Here is a 16,018-nt window from a genome sequence, read left to right on the forward strand (position 1 = left end):
GGAAGGTAGAGCGAATTGTGTGCTAACTTCAATCCCACTTGGTGACAGGCCTCTTGTAAGGCTGCTTCTCATTGCACCAACAGCCCAGTCTAATTGCATGACGACGAGGAATGATATGAGCTTCAGCAGGCTCGCACCGAGCGCTTGGAAGACCCCATGCAGGAGGGAGTTCGGTGGGGTCATACCTGCATATAAATGCACAAGACAAGAGGAGGAAATGGTCAGCCTCCCACCTGCCGAGATCTGCGACAAGCCTAAACCTTCAAAGCCGCACCAGATATTGAAGTCCCCTCTAGATACCTAACGAGGCGAGATATGCGTAGTGACGAAGTTAGCAGGCCTGGCCTACCCCGTGTACAAGCGCCTCTGCTACGGTGTCTGGCTCGACTAAGCCGCTCGTCGACGAAATGAGCTTGGTGATCTCAGGCTTCCGAGTATTCTCATGTTCAAAGCCTGGCGTTCTCGTGTCTGGTGGGTATATTATAGATACCTAACTATGCAGCTACGCTCCGCCTCCTTTAGTGTTATACTACAGGGGTCTACCCTTACTCACCTGCACATTGTGGACCTCAGTCTCCTGCCTGAGGGTCTCGGCATACCCTCGGATGGCGAATTTAGATCCAGAGTAGCTGAACAGTGAACGCTCATTGATATAACCTCCTACCTCCCCCCCACCTCGCATAGCCATATACTCCTATTTGGGCAGCTTGACTGCTGACAAACGCGATGCGACCCCGACCCTTTTCTTTCATGGACGGCAGCACTTTGCGTGCCATGAACACCGAACCTGAAGAAAACCATTGCAAGGCGGCCTACCAACTCACCAACTCGAATAAGACGCTCGATAACCGACCAAGGTAGTTGACATTGAGCTCAGCCATGATGTCTTTGACTGAGGTCTCCTCTGCCAGACCCGGGAGGGACATCCCAGCACAGTTGATGAGCCAATCTATCTCGTCAGCATCTATGTCCTTCACAAACCTGATCCGAGTGCTCAGGCGTCGACACACGATCATCATATGAAGTACATTTGGTCCACCTTTTTCGGATCAGTGATGTCACAGCTCACTAGAGCCACATCGCATGCCGGGTTTACTTCCTTTATCTCCTTCGCGGCCTTCTCGAGAACCTCCATTCGCCGAGCTGACACGCACGAGCTCAGTCGCGAATTCTACCGCAGTTTTGCAAACCGCTAGTGATCCCTTTCAGATAATTAAAACAGGGCATCCTACCAATAATGGTGACTCGCTTCGCTCCGTCAGCAGCACATCGTTTCGCCACTGCCAAGCCTATTCCGCTGCTTCCTCCTGGTATGCACACATGAAGACTCTCCACTGATTGATACCTACACATTACCAAGCTGCTCCCCAATTGGCGATCCCAATCACTACTTTCCGCGCTTGAAGATGTAGCTAATCAGAGTGATGAGGAGCAAGAGGCCTCCAAAGCCGTAGAGCCAGTCAGTCCACATGAGAACAATAATGTCGAATACTCACTCAACTACGGCAAGTGACCACTTAGAAAACCCAAAGTCACAACGTAGTACTTGTATATTATTAAAGATATACCATTTAAAACAGTAGATATTGATAGATATTACTACATAGGGATGCTGTATACAATATATTATATTTAATAATTAAATATATAATACCGTTATTTTGATATTAATACAAGATGAAATTATCTATAAAAAATTTTTATAATATTAAACCAGCCATATTGTAATTATATTATGATGAATACCATAACGACCCTTCAACACCGCCTACACAACTCCATCATTGTGATCACTCTATCGTCCAATAGTTGTGTGCTGTGGAATCCGTCGGCCAAATCTGTCCCTCCTAGCTATGGCTAGTAGGAGGTTGTACTGTTGCTGTTGTATTCATTCCTCTTCCTCCATATAGTAACGCTCTGGCTAGTATTATAAGTCAATGTCAACATGATCTGTGGTGTCGAACAGCAGCCCAATGGGTGATCAATTGCACATACTAAACGCAAACACCACACTAAGGAAACCATGAAACTGTCGATAACAATTTAGATTCACTATGATAAAAAGTAAATATCGCATACTGCAATGATGATAAACTACGAGCCGACGGCACCAACACGGATAAGGCCGTCACGCTTTGAGGGAGGGAAAGGGCTTCCCCGCAGGATATTGCAGCCAGTTCTCTTTAGACCAGGTGATGCCAGCCTCAGGACCCTCGACGAGATGAAGCTGGTATCTGGTGAATCCCGTCACTATTTAACTAGGAGTACCAAAACTCACGTATGCCTCTGTTTGGGTGACGTATTAGGTAGGGAGAGATGATCGACCGTACCTACCACCGTACTCATAATTAACAGCGACATCAATGACCTTCAATACCAGGGAAGACCACTAGATCCCCTGCATCGACCTCAACCGGTATGAAGCCTTTCGCTTTAAGACCATCTCTATCGTTGGCTGGCAGCTCTCCCTCCCACACTACTGCAGGAGATGCTAAACAGTTCGCAGTGATCCTCAGGGGTACCATGACTCCTGTTGCTACCTTTGCTGTCCATGTTGATATCTTTGAAGTGGGGATCGCCTCCCTCGTGGGTCCTAGCAAACAATCGCCTTAAAGGCTCCTTGTGACTTCCTGGTCTGACCCAAAGGCAGCCATTCTATGATGAGGACAGATTATCATAGTACACAAGGAGCCAGTGTTACCTCTAGGGTAGCTGGGTCCAAGGCTAACCACATGCCCAAACAGGTCTGTCTGGGCGTAGTGTGGAGGAATGAGGAGTCCTGATGGCTAGTCACTGCGCCACCAATCAATGGTTGCTTGAAGATGTACCTGTCGTGCTCTAACAGAGTTACTACCCAGATGAGGACATACATAGATTGTGGCAGAACAGGATCCTGATAGCCGAGATCGCGAACCATCTCCAACACTTTACGGGAATTGCTATACCTACCTCGAAAGGTCCTCAGTGGGTCACTCGAGTCAGCTTACTTGTGAAAAACAGGGTCATCAACGTGCAAAGAATGCCCTACTTTATTCACTAGCTCCGACTTCGGAATGTCCGACCGTATCTGAGCTTACGTAGCTCATGGGAGAAGTGGCATCCGCTATCCACCTTGCCATTTTCGTTGACCGCGCCTGGCTCCAGAAAGAATCTTATATGATCCGCACTACCGAGGAAGTACCTACAATTCCCCCTCAGGACGCCACTTAAAAATCCCCTCGCAGATTCGCGAAGCAAGCTGTGGAGTGCCAACAGAGGTACTACTCGTTGTTAACATGCTGGTCCCTCCCTGTAGTGAAGACACTATCCACGCTGTCCTCGGGATCCCAACCCTCCAGCAGCTTTGCCATCTCTTCCTTCATCTCCTGCACCTGGGTAGGCAAAAGTAGACTCCTCCCAGACCGAGCAAAAGGCGACTACCTCTTCTGCTGTTGCAAAAGCCTTTCTAACGAGGAAGCCATTGTCATTGAAGGAGGCTAGTTCTTCGGGACTAAGAGACATTTATGGGCGGAAGTCAACTACAACATCACCCCTCCGAGACTCATGTTACTTCTCCAAATGCGCTCCACTAAGAGCCGCACCGACTTCCAAAGAAGAGCGGCCCTGTTACATAGGACGGGTCGCTATTGAGTAAATTTAAGATCTGATTTTTGAACCACTACTAGGGATTGTGTGCTAAGGGCTGAACACTATGAAGGTAGGAAAAGCGAAAATCGTGGGTCTAGGCTGGCTTGTCACAGGCAGATAGATTCTGGGAGGTGTTAAATCAACACTTGTTGATCACGATGTTCTCGTTGGATATTTGATCACCCCGCAGTATTTTGGCAATATTTCTGCATTGTGACACTGTGTGGTGACACGCTTGTCCCTCGTAGATGATGAAATTGCATAAGTCATGCTCGCTCTATCTCTCAGAGCCTATCCCTTCGATCTTGAAGAGTATGTATAATTATGTCACAATATATCGACATTACGTATATGTTCGAGAACCTGAGGGTCATGTCTCAGATAACAGTGACACTCCGTCCTTGTTCTGTCCATTACGAATTAGTTAATGGCGGAGCCTAGCAGTAGCGGTATGTGGTGAGGAAGGCTCAAGCTTCGAATATCACAGAGTTGCCAACCGCAACTTGCAACAGACCATCGTGATCCGGTAGCATTGTGGCTGAGGCCTGATTTGTCATTGGCTAGTCATTCGCTAATCTATAGGTTCCGAGTGATTGAATACTGGGCAAGTCTCATTACCGACCTTGTGGGCTGACGCCGATCGCTGTTCCGACGCATCCGCGGTGACATTATCCCCATATCAGCTGTGCAGATCCTCACTCCAGAGCTTACGACTTGCGATAAGAACCATAATCAGACTTCGATCAGACTCAGAGTCTGATTATCAGAGCAAGTCATAATGATCAACAGTCACAAGTAGTAAAGTTGAGCAACCGATTAGGTGTGTAATAGACAAGATGAATGACAAATCGAATGCGAATCTCACACTGACCAATGCCAAAAAAGGACTGCGCAACTGTTTAGGGCGAGCGAGAGTGTTCCGTGATTATTGAACATTTCCCCTGGACTAGTTATAATGTGGCTGGGATGCTCAACGGGTTACCTTTACAAGAGCTCTTAGGTCCACCTCTCATAAGAAGAGAGTCCAATTCTGGAAATCCCCTCAGCTCGGAACCAACGGGTAAAAATCGCGCAGATTACGGTATCTTGCAATCTTGCTAAATCTTGATCTCCCTTATTTGGTTCTTCGACCAACCCACAAGTTTGTTCGCGTGCTTGCCCTAGTCAGGTTAAAGCATCCTTTCAGTGTTTGCCAAGACGTGTCTATTGGGATCAATGATGTAGGCTCGCTCGCCCTCAGCTCCAGCCGGGGAATCTTATCTCGGCTGGTGCGCACTCGGAAGATTTCCTGATACCCACCAGAGGGGCGGTCGCAGCCGAAAGAGTGTTGTGCGTACCCGTAGTTGATGGAAGCCCTCGATGCTGAAAACTCCCTTGTGGGCCCCTCACTACTCCCGGAAGGCCTCTGAGTCCACTCCGTAGCTTACCGTGGCTTACTACTATTCGACCATTTTTTGTGCCTAGATAACAGTCCGGTGTCATGTGATGACGGCTAGAGGAGGATCTCCATCCTGAAAGGTGCATCATTGTGACTTGGGCTGACCTCGTATTGACTTACTGTCATTGCACTAATGATAGGTGTTGTCTTCTCGAAGAGAGTTCTCATCGGATTCACGACTGCTGTTCATCAGCGTCATCAGGAGGCGGCTGAGTCTTCGCTGGAATTGAGTTTATTGGTAGTGTTGAAAATGCCTCGGGGGAGGTGCGAGCCTATTAGCGCTTCTTAGCTTGATTCGCATTAGATACAAATTAGGTCCGATTAGATTTGTGCATGTTCTCACTTTGAGCTTTCAGTGTCCGTGCTGGCCCTCTTCTTCGCTACTCACGTGCTATGTCTAGCAGCAGAACAACAACAACCCAGCGTGGACGCAGTGATTCCTACAACTACAACGATGACAACGAGCATCGGTATCGAGATGCAGGAAGCAACAGTCGGAGTTACAGAACTACCAGCAGCAGCATCATCACCCACGATCGTAAGGGGGCATCGGTTTCCCGTCGTGATGCCGGCGGTGATGGTCCTTCCGAGAGGAGTCGCTCTGATTATGCTCGCGATCGTGAGCTAAGGTCTTCTTCCCGTCAAGACTACCATCGTTCTCATCATCATCACCGTAGAGGAGGTTCGAGAGACCGTCCACAACAAGACTACGATCGTACTCGTGGTGATAGGCATGATCATCACAGCAGCAAGCGGAGCAGCCATAGGAGCCGCAGTAGGAGTGCCAAGCGATCGAGAAGCAGAAGTCATCACTCTGAGGATGTGGAAATGGACGACAAGTTGGTCGATGCTTTGGAGTCCTCTATGGAGGCCATTGATGCTAATTCCGATGCTGCTATCCAAAAACGTCGAGAGGAGCGACGAAAACTACAACGGCAACTGACAGAGCGGGAGATGAGCAGGAAACGTGATAGAGATATGAGCGCTAGGCCACCAATTGGTAAGCTAGAGGGTATCTTGAGGTCCGAATATGTACCATTTTCAGGCGGCAGTATTAGCGTGACGAGTGGTAAGGAGAGCATTATGTTGGCTGTTGTGGCCAGCCCTGATGACGAGAGCGAGAAGGGAATGATGTCCGTCAGTGACTTGAGCTCACCCTCGGTCCATCCTAATCACAATGAGTCTCCTTCGTCATCAGACGAGACCCCCGAGAGGCAAGGAGAGGAGAAGCTGCCTACATCAAAGACAACTACTGCCGCTTTGCCTTCTGCCCTTGAAGCACTGAAAGCAAAGATGGCTGCGACTCAGGCCAAGGCTCTTGCTGAGATCAGACGACTCAAGGAGGCTGCCGATGAGACCATGCGGCGAAAGGCAGCTGAGACTGCTAACGCTCTGGTGTCCGATGAAAAGGCTCAAGTTACCGACACAGAGCTCAATATTATGCTCAAGCGGGCTAAGGAGATCTACGAGGAGAGGATCAGACAGAAGGAGATGGGTGTTGAAGAGGAAGACGGCCAAAATGATGATAAGGAAGGGTAGGTGGTGTTCTATCATTGCGGTGTCGTCTAGGGTCGACCCTACTGTGCTTTAGGTACTTCGTGCCTGGTCATCTAGAGACCATGGATGGTCGCTATGTGGTCCTCACCTCGAGTGACTCTGATGTTGGGAAGGGAGTCTTCTCCAATGTGGTAAAGTGCAAGGATACGCAATCGTGAGTCTATGAGTCTGCTTCGCTCCGCTAGACAAAGATCATTTTTCAGGCTGGAAGATGTCGCTATCAAAGTCATCCGTCGCAACGACATGATGCGGAAGGCGGCTGAAAAGGAGGTGCGTATCCTCACCAAGCTCAACGATGCCGCCGATGATATGATGGCTAAAGACAAGTCCGGTCGAGACCGAAGCCACATCGTTCGTCTCCTTCGCACTTTCAACTATCAGGGTCATCTCTGCCTAGTCTTCGAGTCGCTTTGGAGCAACCTTCGAGAGGCTTTGAAGAAGTATGCCCGGCCGGGCGAGCGCGGTTTGAATCCCAAGGCGGTCTGGTCCTATTCTCGGCAGCTACTGCTCGGTCTGAAGCATATGAAGAGCTGCAAGGTGATCCACGCCGACATCAAACCTGATAACATTCTAATTTCGAAAAACCATGGTCACCTGAAGATCTGTGATCTGGGGAGTGCCTGTGAGATTCACGAGGCACAGGAGATGGTGGAGTATCTAGTCTCGAGATTTTACCGCGCGCCGGAGATTATGCTGGGCTACCACAAGTACGACTACGCTATCGATATGTGGGCTATTGGATGCACTCTGTTCGAGTTGTGGACGGGCAAGATCCTTTTCCAAGGCCGCAACAACAATGATATGCTCAAGCAGATTCAGGACGCTAAGGGGAAGTTCCCTCATAAGCAAATAAGAGCCTCGAAGTTTGTCGAGATGCGTCACCACTTCAACGACCAATGTGACTTCTTATGGCAGCAGAAAGGCGGAGGCGTGAAGGTCATCACTACGTTCACCCCAGGATCAGATTCTCTCAAAGCTAGGATCCTTCACAGCACGCGGAAGCTGTCAGATTCTGACCCTAATAAGCGGTGGTTCGAGAACAAGACGAAGCAGTTCGTTGACCTCGTGGATCAGATGACCAACCTCAATCCGAAGCATAGGATTACACCAGAAGAAGCTCTGGCCCATCCCTTCATAGTGGAACCTTTTGAGCGGAGCGAAGGTCGAGCTTTGAAGGCTCAGTAATTTGGTATTGCTAGTAGTAGTATTAGCGAGAATAAAGTCTGGAAGTAGTTATATAGTACAGTGTTGACCAGCAGTAGGAGGAGGAGGTGTTATATCATTTTGCCACAATTAACTTGCCACCATGTTGCGTTAGTTATCACCCTGGGGCAGAGCTAGTGGTCATGTCAGCAGTTGCTTTATGGGACGACGTGCATCAGACGGGAAGAAGCGGCGGACGGTCGCCGAAGGTAAACCCTACTCAATAGAGACGGGGAGGGACCGCCTATGTCGGGTTAGGTGTGGATAGCAACTCGGCGATGAACTTGATGTACAAGTCTGAGTCCCGCAGTAGTTGGGAGCCCGATTTCGCGGAAGCAGCTCAGCATGCTAGGGACTGCATTAGAGGTGGCATTCATCTTAGGTCGATGCTGATGGAGATATTCCCATGTCCGTGAGTAGGTAACCCACACTGCGTCCAGCGTCTCACGGACCCCCTGTGTCGGTATCTGGATAGCCCAGCTGGTGGTGAGCAGCAGCTCCATCCTGAGTTCCGTCGAGAGATCGATGTATCGAAGAGGAGGGTCTATCATCGTCGTGAAAAGGAGGAGAAATCAACCTTGCATTGGGGCCAACGTGAGTCGAGACCACTCCTTATCGTCCTTCACACTCGATCCTCTACGTACCACTCTTCATGCAACTCCTATGAAACTGCGAGGTCTCCTATTATCTCCGTCCCTCGCAGGTAAGCTCCTCTTGGCAGAGTTGGAGTTCCTGATGGAATATGACTCGAGTAAAGCAGCTGTTGTGGTCTACGTGGGTGCCGGGCCAGGCGACCACATACCCGTATTGATCCGCTTCATCAATGTACGTGTACCATCGACTTTACCTATTATCAGGTTTTGGATCTTCAGGCCTATCGCCACTATCGTGACTACCAACCTCTCTCGTTTGAGCTCTATGACTCCACACCCTTCGCTGAGCCCTTGAGGGCAATGGCAGAGCAAGACCCCGGCTCAGTACGGCTCATTCAGGACAAGTTCGACCTAGAGCGAGGTGAGGCCTCCCCATCTTCCTACTGCCAGCATATGTTCGTCCTTAGCCCGGAGTAGCCGTTATCGAGATGGCAGGACACCCATATTGCTTATGAGTGATATTAGAAGCGGTAATTGGCAAGGGCAGAGCTTTGAGGAAAACGAAAAGAGTGAGCACCCGCTAGGAGGTGATATAGTGCCATGGGTTGCTTCAGTGGTGAGGGACGACATGTCGGCCCAGCTGGCCTGGTGGAAGGCTATGAGACCCCAGAAGGCTCTGATGAAGTTTAGGTAGTCCTGCGTTGCCCAGTTGCCTTCAGTGAGGGCCAGTGTGCCTGTAGGTTGCCGTACACAGAAGGTAAGGTTGAGTACGTGTCGGGGAAAGTGTATTACCCTATATGGGGCGCGCAGACCACCACCGAAGCCCGACTAACTATAGAGTCGCCGGATGCTCCTATGATCGAGTAATATCATTGTCGTCCTTTTGACTGTGTCGGACGGGCGTAAACCTCTTAGATATGACAATGGGGAGTTCGGCGAGGCTATGGCGTATTTCAATACGGTAGGAGACGGGTGAATACCTTATTTGGTTCATTCAGTTGTGGGTAGGTCCTCCGCACTGCCGTCTACGAAAGGCCGAGGAATCTGAAGGGCCCAGACGAGCCCTTCTTGGCAGCCGGCCTTTGTCGCTGTTATGATTGCACAGCAGAGACGCGGATATTGAGCGCCTACCTGAGGGGCTGTGGGGCGGACGGTTCCAGTACTCGCACTGTGGCTGACTTTTCTACTCAACTGTCGGACCAGATGGGCCCTCGGACCCTTCTGACGTGTATACAGAACCCGGCCGAGAGAAATTCGGCACAGCCTGAGGGGAAATCTCCGAAACATAGGAAGGTGGAAGAAGAGAAGGCTGCCGTTGAGGGCGAGGAAGACCCCACGCTTGCTCTAATGCGGTCCATGGGTCTCCCGACGGGCTTTGTTGGGGACAAACTAGCCCAGTACGGGGAGGAGGACCAAGACGACTGGTCTGATGGTGACTCTATAGGACAGGGTACTGAATCGGATGAGCCTTGGTAGTGTTTGTGCGTGGCTACTACTGTTTCCTACTGTTTCTACTAGGTCGTCTTTGAGTTTGTCAATATGGTAGGTGGGCGGCGGTTAGGTTTGTAATTGGCTGTGCGTATGCCGGTGGTAACGCGTCGCCGATCTTATGCTCCCGGCGACGACGTACAGCGACCGTCCTCTTTAGAGGCTGCCTCCCACTGTCCACCACTCAGGAGGCGTTCCACTGGCGGCTCCAGGCATATAGACAAAAAGGACCATCCAGCAGACAACACCCGCGTGCTGCAGGAGAGAAAGTCTCCTGATGCAGCAGATTTCAACGCTGCTTGTCAGCACATGCAGGACTCAGGAAGTAGTCGTAAACCTTCCGAGGAGCAGCCCACTAAGGAAGAACGTAGTGGTTGTTCTCCTCGTGTGGAGGTCTCGACTTGTCGGCCCTCAGCAACAACAGCAGCAGTTGAGCCTCCAGCCAATGCAAGCCCTTCAACTACAGCAGCTGAGTACACCCCTAGGAAGTCGCCGTCGACGAGCAGCTCCAGCGAGGCGCTCACGCCAGGAACTATACTATTGAGGGAGTACACTAGGCATGTAGTACTGGGTGTGGCCGACGAGACTTGAGTGCTCGTGCTTGGCAGTTCTCATTCAATCCTGGCCTTCTTGATCACTCTACCTATTGGTCCGACTCCAGTTTGGCCAACCTTTGCTTGAAGCTGCGTCTACCGGTAGTAGAACGCGAAGAGAGTGTAGTTGAACTCGCGACAGGCTACTGGCTCGAGAGAAGAGATCATCGGCCGTCTCCGTATGTGGCATGCTACACATAACCCCAACGGGCCTACCCCGGGGGTGCCCTCCTATCGCGCTACTCGTGAGTTGTTCGCGGTCCATGCCTCCCGAAGGACTACTCATTCTTCGTCAGGTGGCCACTTCTGCCTTGTCGCTGTCAAGGAAGGTTTAGTCGCGGAAAAGTTCAAGAGTCCCTTTAAGCGGAAAGCTGGAAGTGCGTCAAAGCCCATCTTGAGGTTCCTTAGTAGTAGCGCCGTCCGATTTCCGATCTCTCGAGCTCAGGAAAGTATCGTCGTATAGTCCCACGTCATTCGCTACTACTGAAACCTTGTTACCGGTCGTCGAGTCCCCAAAGGCATCCAGTAGACCTGACCTCAGCAGTCCACAAGGCGGTCGCCTCTCTCCATGCAAGGAACGTCGTCGCAGGTAGAAACACCGATGGCGTCGCACTGCTGGAACATAAGGAACCCGCCCTGACCTTCCCGTTTTGCTCAGTATTTGTCCTCCAATTGATGTAACGGACTCGGAAGGAGAGTTCTCTAATGACCAGAGAAGCTCTACCCACAGCATGCCCCCGAAGCACGACTGCGCAGTAGATCAATCAACACCGGCCAGGCAGTAGGCATCTCGTTTACGGACCTACTCTATGGATCACCGTTTTGTAGTGTTCGCGGCGGCCCTGCTTCTGAAGCCTCAACGAAGCGTAAACGCCGCAGAGTACAATTCTCCCCGTAAGTGGGATGAGGTTCTTCCTATCAGCCTCGCTGCTGCAGGTTCAACGAGGTACAGTTGATGTCACCAAGACGTCTCCTGCCTGCCCTCTCCCGCAAACGCTTAATGTTCGAAGCGGTTCCTGAGGAAGTAGTCACACTAGACAAGTCGAACGCGTTACTCATTTCGTCAGGACCCGTTTGCCGAGACCGCCCATATTCCTGTTGAAGAGTGCCAGTAGAAAATCGGGTCCTACTGTATTATGTACATTATCAGCGTTGTTTAATGTTGTTATAAGGTCACTTTCCATTAACGTATATTACGGTTCATGACTGTCCCTCTATCATTGCAGCATACCCCACTGAGCATCTACTGTCCCTATTGCATGTTTACATTGACTGCTTCTCGAATCTCCTGTGTTTTGTGTGAAGTAGGAATAGTAGTGTCCTACTAACTCTGCAGTTAGTACCCCATCTTGAATAAGAATTGCCTATACAGACAAAACGAGTCAGCACTTTGTACCGGGAGGCGACCTCTTCCAGTTATCACGAATGCTTCTGTTAACACTGTGGAATAATTCCACTGGAATTCCCACAAATGCGGACTGACCGCGTCGATGTCAATTTAACTTTGTCGGAGGGATTCTCATCACAGTAGTTTGCCATTTACGAGAGGGAGGAGTTGAAATCTCCCTTCCGTTTATCGTATTCTCCTGAAGCCATATTATATGCAGTATCCTTTAGACCATACCCCACTGACAACACAACGATAACTCAGTCAAATGCTACACAAGAGTTGCTGTTGCTGCCGCTGCTGCTGCCGTGATCTTCGGAGGTTTCAGCGGACCACCAAGAACTGAAATGCATCAAACACCATTTTCCCTCACCATTGATAACGCAAGCGACTATTGTGAAAACTCCACTCATCCCCCAATCATCCCAAAAGACATTCCGTTCGAACCCCCATCCCCCGACTGCTGAGAAGCTCCTATATTCCTGTGAGGCCCAGATGATGATGCTAGCGAGGCACGCAGATAGTGTGATACAGTACTGGTGTGTTTCGAACCACGAGAGCATGATCTCCATAATAGAAACGGTTAGTAATAGTCGTAGATGTGATGCGAGAAATGCAATAACATTTATACCCTTCGTGACAACAAACTTTTCCATATCGGCTCTATTGCTGCCAGCTGCTGCCGATGACCCTAAGGTCACGTTCAACTCTAATCGAGACTTCTTCGAGCTCTTCCGCAGGAGCTTCGAACCTAAGGGCCACATAGAACTCTCGTCAGCAGTGCTATCCTTTACCAGATGAACGTTTACGCCCTTCTTTGGCTGCATGTGCGAGAGAGTGCGGCTTTCTGGTGGGTAATCTCTTCCCATATGCAACAAAATGTAACTGACGACATAGCAATTCCGCTCGCTTAGTGGGCCAAGCCTCACCTGGTCACGAAGACGTATATCGGGAATAAGCGATGACAACTTCAACGTCTCATTGCATCCCGGACACTTATTAGGCCACAGCGTACCGTCCACACAAGAGTGCGTCCTAAGGAACACAGGTCAACATCGACAAGGGACCAACAGGTGTCCTTTCTCACTTCGCTAGATGTTCCACCACACATTTCCGACAATACAGATTAGCGCAGCACGGTGTAATTTCTGCCTCTACTGGCAGTTGATGACAGATTCCACACGACAGTAGGAGGCCCTGTACGCGCCAATCCGCGTCGGAGAAAACCTATAAAGACACGGCAGTGGTTACTTCCCAACAGTTACTTCCCTCACCCTCGTTAAACGCTCCTTCTCGGACTCTCCCACTATCTTCTTCCTCTCCTCATCGGACACCTGCTTCATAACGGCGTAGTCACCTGAGGTCAATAACCGTCCGGAGGGTCCAGCTAAATGCTATCACCATTGGGAAGGATGTACACGTCCTCTGTCAAGTCCTGGGCCTCCTCACGTGTGACAATACGGAGGAATTGCCGAGGAACACCTCTTGCCGACTTCACCTGACAATACTCTCCTTCGATCCCACCAAGAGAAGCCGCCATCTACCTTCTGCTTCGACGTATACGTGGGGTCATCATTGGTCGGACAGTCGTAGATGTAGTGACCTGGCTCTCCACAACGATGGCAGCGGTAGTGGGGAGGCGGTACGGCTTTAGTTTGCACGGAATCTTCCTCACCAATCTTCCTCCGAGGCTCAGGCCTCTCCCCGTACCTTGAGAAGGGTGTACAACCAAGAGCTGCCGGGTTCGTCATTGTCATACTTGATTGCAGGTCGCACTATCTTCCTGCCACTATCATCAACACTGCCTGGGGCGTCAGGACAGACCATGCTGATGTCATGACCAGCTATAAGAGAGTCTATCGCAGCGATCTCCGATTCGTCCTCCCCTTCGAGGTCGACAACAGGCCGCCGAGGCTTCTTACTGACCATAGAGAGAGATCCAATAGCCTGACGAAGATGAGGGCTTGGCAGTCCAGATCGAGGGGGAATGCCCATACCAGGGATCGAACCCACGACCAGTACTATGGGCCAACTCAACAAGTATTCACCACTTCAAACCCGAAGGAGCAGAGACTACTATGCTGGCAATAGAGACGACAATAATTATAATAATGATGAGGCCGACAAGAGTCGTGAGTGAGCATCGTTACATAGCGTTGAGACGGATGATTACGGCCGACTCCGGTTCAGACCAGCCAACAGCAGTAGCCGCCGCCGCCATGATAAACCCACAGAACCAACGGAGTTGTACAAAAATTGATTCCACATTCTAGTGATAGCGGCAACAAGAGTCAGCGAAGAAGCACCTTTAGTGCTTACAAATAAGGGAAGAATCTCAGGAGAGTTGTTCGGAAGTTCGGAACAGCGAAGCGTAGTGATGCTAACCCGACCATAGCAGTCGTCGCCTCTGGATACAACCTACTACTACAACCACATACTACTACTGAGGCTTCTACCAATGACGACGACGAAGGCAAGTGATGATGATGATGATGATGACGACATAGACCGATACACAAATTAATACTAGAAAGGGAAGGAAGTATAACAATAAGGTAAAGATACTCCAAAGATAATGAGAGGTAGGCCAGACCATCGAAATGACCAATCGCCATCACCGCCCTCATCCCACCGTTCTACTAGAGGCACGCAAAGGCGTGTCCTAATAGAAGGCATTATAACAAATTAAGTGTTTAGAAGCAGCAGCAACATCGACGACGATCACGACGACAGCAGCAGCAACCATAGTGACTCTATATGCAAGGAATAGTAGCATACTAGTAGCCACATCACTGTTGTGCGCACTCAGGCAGTTGGTCGTTCGTGTCACCATTCGTGTCACCATTCGTGTCACCACCGGGAGCCTCTGGAGCCTCAGCTTCTGCCATCACAGAACGAAATTGAGAAGTGTCTTCAGGCGAGTCCACGGGGAAATCGTGCGGTCCCTGAGGCATGTTGCAAGCACATTCCAGCCCCCTAGAGGGGTCCCTCAAGTAGAAGCAGGTCGAACACACAGTCGACGTAGTTTCCATACCAACAGATGGATGTCGGCGAGGGGCCTCCTTAGGCCGACGCATAGGGGCAGCACCGAAGCCGATAATAAGAGGCTTCGAGCCCAAGGACTGTAACATTGAGTGGAAGGTGACACCATTGTTACTGCTACTGCTCTGCTCAAGATTCGCCAGAGTAGCCTCACGTCCTTGGATTCGGGCGAAGTACACTTCGCAGCGTTTGAAGGCACTACCAGCTCCAGCCTTTCCCCCACCAGCACGGCCAGCAGGAAATGTCAAATTGGCAACATGTGCCGCAAAGACCACCAGATGCTGGGGCGAGCGCAGATTCACAAAGGCAAATCCTCTGTTGGCAACACCATGAACGTCAGCGGGGAGGTAAAGGAGGTCATAAGAGGGCTCATCATTGACGTAGGGGCAACAGGCGTCCAATGCTTGTTGCAAATGAAAGACGGTGAAACTGAAGTGAAAAGACAAAGTCACCAACAGTGCCGCCCACAGAGAGACGCTTACTATTTTGGGATCTTTTTCATCATCAGAGTCGTTCTAGTCTCTTCCTCCTTATTATTAAGTAAAGCCTCCAAATCCAGAGGCTCCATACCTCCCGTGATATTGGTCCCATTTATCGCCATCAACACCGACTGGGTGGCCATCTGCTGTTGATGATGATGTTGATTATGATGATGATGGTAATGCTGCAGATCAGCGGGTTCTTCCACCAACACCATACCTCCATCACGCTCCGTACTAGGGCGCACCGACAGTGCAGTAGGCGTCGACGAGGCCGTATCCATTACCGAAAACCTGCCAACTTGTTGTTGTTGTTGCTGCCCAGTAAGAGCGCTCTCAATAATCCTAGCCTGCCGGTCCAACATGTGCTTCAGACGGATATAAGTCTCTACGTGTTTGAGGAGCTCCGGGTCCCTCAGTGATAGTACTTGTCGTAGCTGCTCCAGATCAATCGAACTTGTGTCGAATTTAGGAGCATTAGTCGGCTGAACTGTCGATGTGGTAGGCGAGGCCTGAGTAGGCTGCTGCTGCCCAGCGGTAGCAGCAGGAGGAGGAGGGGGAGGCGGTGGGGGAGGAGAAGAAGAAGATGAGGACGATGACACCATTAGAAT

The 16,018-nt window shown here is 50.4% G+C and overlaps 6 protein-coding genes across 7 annotated transcripts in view; 2 read left to right on the forward strand and 4 right to left on the reverse strand.

Annotated features, from left to right (window-relative positions):
- Pmar_PMAR000864 (liver stage antigen, putative) overlaps positions 1-1,471 on the reverse strand; it is a gene marked incomplete at both ends in the record, with an annotated part of 10,262 nt that extends 8,791 nt beyond the window's left edge. The window contains 9 exons of the mRNA XM_002778978.1: positions 39-185; positions 234-300; positions 350-490; positions 554-629; positions 676-787; positions 854-993; positions 1,029-1,143; positions 1,233-1,345; positions 1,392-1,471. Of these exons, the coding sequence (XP_002779024.1) occupies positions 39-185; positions 234-300; positions 350-490; positions 554-629; positions 676-787; positions 854-993; positions 1,029-1,143; positions 1,233-1,345; positions 1,392-1,471 (991 nt within the window). The remainder of the gene's footprint in view (positions 1-38; positions 186-233; positions 301-349; positions 491-553; positions 630-675; positions 788-853; positions 994-1,028; positions 1,144-1,232; positions 1,346-1,391) is intronic.
- Positions 1,472-2,128: 657 nt separating this feature from the next.
- Positions 2,129-3,501, reverse strand: Pmar_PMAR000865 (phytanoyl-CoA dioxygenase domain containing protein; the record flags this gene model as incomplete). Its single annotated transcript, XM_002778979.1, has 10 exons — positions 2,129-2,234; positions 2,279-2,330; positions 2,378-2,425; positions 2,529-2,655; positions 2,702-2,828; positions 2,871-2,945; positions 2,988-3,067; positions 3,112-3,193; positions 3,265-3,371; positions 3,421-3,501. 10 exons carry the CDS (start codon positions 3,499-3,501, stop codon positions 2,129-2,131), a joined length of 885 nt encoding a protein of 294 aa, XP_002779025.1.
- A 1,918-nt stretch (positions 3,502-5,419) lies between these two features.
- Positions 5,420-7,893, forward strand: Pmar_PMAR000866 (prp4, putative). 2 transcript variants are annotated; one of them, XM_002778981.1, is made up of 5 exons: positions 5,420-5,603; positions 5,695-6,065; positions 6,111-6,600; positions 6,657-6,776; positions 6,826-7,893. In XM_002778981.1, exons 2-5 carry the CDS (start codon positions 5,894-5,896, stop codon positions 7,805-7,807), a joined length of 1,764 nt encoding a protein of 587 aa, XP_002779027.1. In that variant the 5' UTR covers positions 5,420-5,603; positions 5,695-5,893; the 3' UTR covers positions 7,808-7,893. The 2 variants fall into 2 exon arrangements, with proteins under 2 accessions (XP_002779027.1, XP_002779026.1); XM_002778980.1 differs by having other exon boundaries at positions 5,420-6,065.
- A 92-nt stretch (positions 7,894-7,985) lies between these two features.
- Positions 7,986-11,614, forward strand: Pmar_PMAR000867 (hypothetical protein; the record flags this gene model as incomplete). Its single annotated transcript, XM_002778982.1, has 20 exons — positions 7,986-8,034; positions 8,084-8,191; positions 8,246-8,419; positions 8,529-8,650; positions 8,698-8,839; positions 8,886-8,987; positions 9,033-9,108; positions 9,159-9,281; positions 9,334-9,379; positions 9,427-9,890; positions 10,095-10,273; positions 10,322-10,467; positions 10,515-10,601; positions 10,642-10,744; positions 10,796-10,898; positions 10,945-11,088; positions 11,158-11,280; positions 11,328-11,393; positions 11,436-11,523; positions 11,567-11,614. 20 exons carry the CDS (start codon positions 7,986-7,988, stop codon positions 11,612-11,614), a joined length of 2,493 nt encoding a protein of 830 aa, XP_002779028.1.
- A 424-nt stretch (positions 11,615-12,038) lies between these two features.
- On the reverse strand, positions 12,039-13,815 carry Pmar_PMAR000868 (Protein MPE1, putative; the record flags this gene model as incomplete). The annotated part of the gene is made up of 9 exons (XM_002778983.1): positions 12,039-12,127; positions 12,518-12,637; positions 12,681-12,771; positions 12,816-12,921; positions 12,974-13,113; positions 13,161-13,243; positions 13,288-13,384; positions 13,431-13,596; positions 13,646-13,815. 9 exons carry the CDS (start codon positions 13,813-13,815, stop codon positions 12,039-12,041), a joined length of 1,062 nt encoding a protein of 353 aa, XP_002779029.1.
- An 860-nt stretch (positions 13,816-14,675) lies between these two features.
- Positions 14,676-15,550, reverse strand: Pmar_PMAR000869 (hypothetical protein; the record flags this gene model as incomplete). Its single annotated transcript, XM_002778984.1, has 2 exons — positions 14,676-15,357; positions 15,411-15,550. The coding sequence occupies 2 exons, from the start codon at positions 15,548-15,550 to the stop codon at positions 14,676-14,678; spliced, it is 822 nt and encodes a 273-aa protein (XP_002779030.1).
- Between the last annotated feature and the right edge of the window lie 468 nt (positions 15,551-16,018).

The sequence above is a fragment of the Perkinsus marinus genome, assembly GCF_000006405.1.
Source record: "Perkinsus marinus ATCC 50983 genomic scaffold scf_1104296948084, whole genome shotgun sequence".
Classification (NCBI taxonomy): Eukaryota; Perkinsozoa; order Perkinsida; family Perkinsidae; genus Perkinsus; species Perkinsus marinus.

Bases quoted from the DNA above. Each gene is read 5' to 3' on its own strand.
- Pmar_PMAR000866 (XM_002778980.1), top strand. From the start codon at position 5,459: ATGTCTAGCAGCAGAACAACAACAACCCAGCGTGGACGCAGTGATTCC. The intron at 6,066-6,110 runs GTAAGCTAGAGG...TACCATTTTCAG, and splicing joins GAGCGCTAGGCCACCAATTG to GCGGCAGTATTAGCGTGACG. The intron at 6,601-6,656 runs GTAGGTGGTGTT...ACTGTGCTTTAG, and splicing joins CAAAATGATGATAAGGAAGG to GTACTTCGTGCCTGGTCATC.